General features: G+C 37.3%; 1 protein-coding gene across 1 annotated transcript; it reads right to left on the reverse strand.

Annotated features, from left to right (window-relative positions):
- Positions 1 to 11: 11 nt before the first annotated feature.
- On the reverse strand, positions 12 to 1034 carry NAEGRDRAFT_77151 (uncharacterized protein; the record flags this gene model as incomplete). Its single annotated transcript, XM_002667892.1, has 1 exon — positions 12 to 1034. A coding segment is annotated over one exon (1023 nt), but the record flags the coding sequence as incomplete, so codon positions are not given.

Raw genomic sequence — 1034 nt, forward strand, 5'->3', positions numbered from 1 at the left:
AATTGTTTTACTGATCTTGGAAATCTTCTTAATAGCATGTCCTGTTGCATCAGAAACAATAAGGTCACCATTGGACAATCTTGCAATCTTTTGTGGATCAACAAATTCTCCATTTCCACCAGCAAATGTACTAATTCCGTATATATAGGTTGCAGCTTCGTTGTTGGAATTGCCAGATGTAACATTACAATTAGAACCAGTCCATAAACCAGTGCATGAACATTGATCCAAAGATAAACAAGAACCGTGACCTCCACAAACAGAGCTATCATTTGAAGCAACACCAAAACATGAAGTGACATTACAGTTTGCACTATACCATCCTTGTTTGCAAACACAAGTTTCAGTATTGACACAAGAACCATGTCCACTACAAACAGAATTATCATTTGAAGAAACACCAGAGCATGAAGTAATGTTACAGTTTGCGCCAGACCATCCTTGTTGACAAACACAAGTGTCAGTATCAAAACATAATCCATTTCCATTACAAGCAGAATTTTCACTAGCGTCTACATCATAACACACGGTTTGCTTGGTGGAGAGTAATCTAATTCTACCATTTTTAGCATCAGCAATATAAATTTCAACATCTGAAACAACCAAAATACCAGTTGGAAGAGATAATCCTCTTGAGGTGGCAATTCTACCATCAGAGAAAGAGGCAGTACCATTACCGGCAATTGAGACAATAGTACCATTGGTTAAAACCATTCTGACTCTGTTATTGTCAGTATCAGCAATCAACATTTCACCATTTGAGAGGAATGCAACATCAGTTGGATGATTCAAATTGGCAGCAGTGGCCAAAATATTGTCACCATTGAATGGTCCAGCACCAGTACCAGCAATTGTTGTAATAACTCCACTAACATCAATCTTTCTAACTTTGAAATTATTACTATCTGAAATGTAAACTTCATCATTAACAACTCTAACACCATAAGCTTGAGATAAGGCAGCACTTATTGCTTGACCACCATCTCCAATATGACCTGATTGACCATTACCAGCAAATGTGACAATAGTGCCAT

The sequence above is a fragment of the Naegleria gruberi genome (assembly GCF_000004985.1).
Source record: "Naegleria gruberi genomic scaffold NAEGRscaffold_1625, whole genome shotgun sequence".
Taxonomy (NCBI): domain Eukaryota; phylum Heterolobosea; class Eutetramitea; order Acrasida; family Naegleriidae; genus Naegleria; species Naegleria gruberi.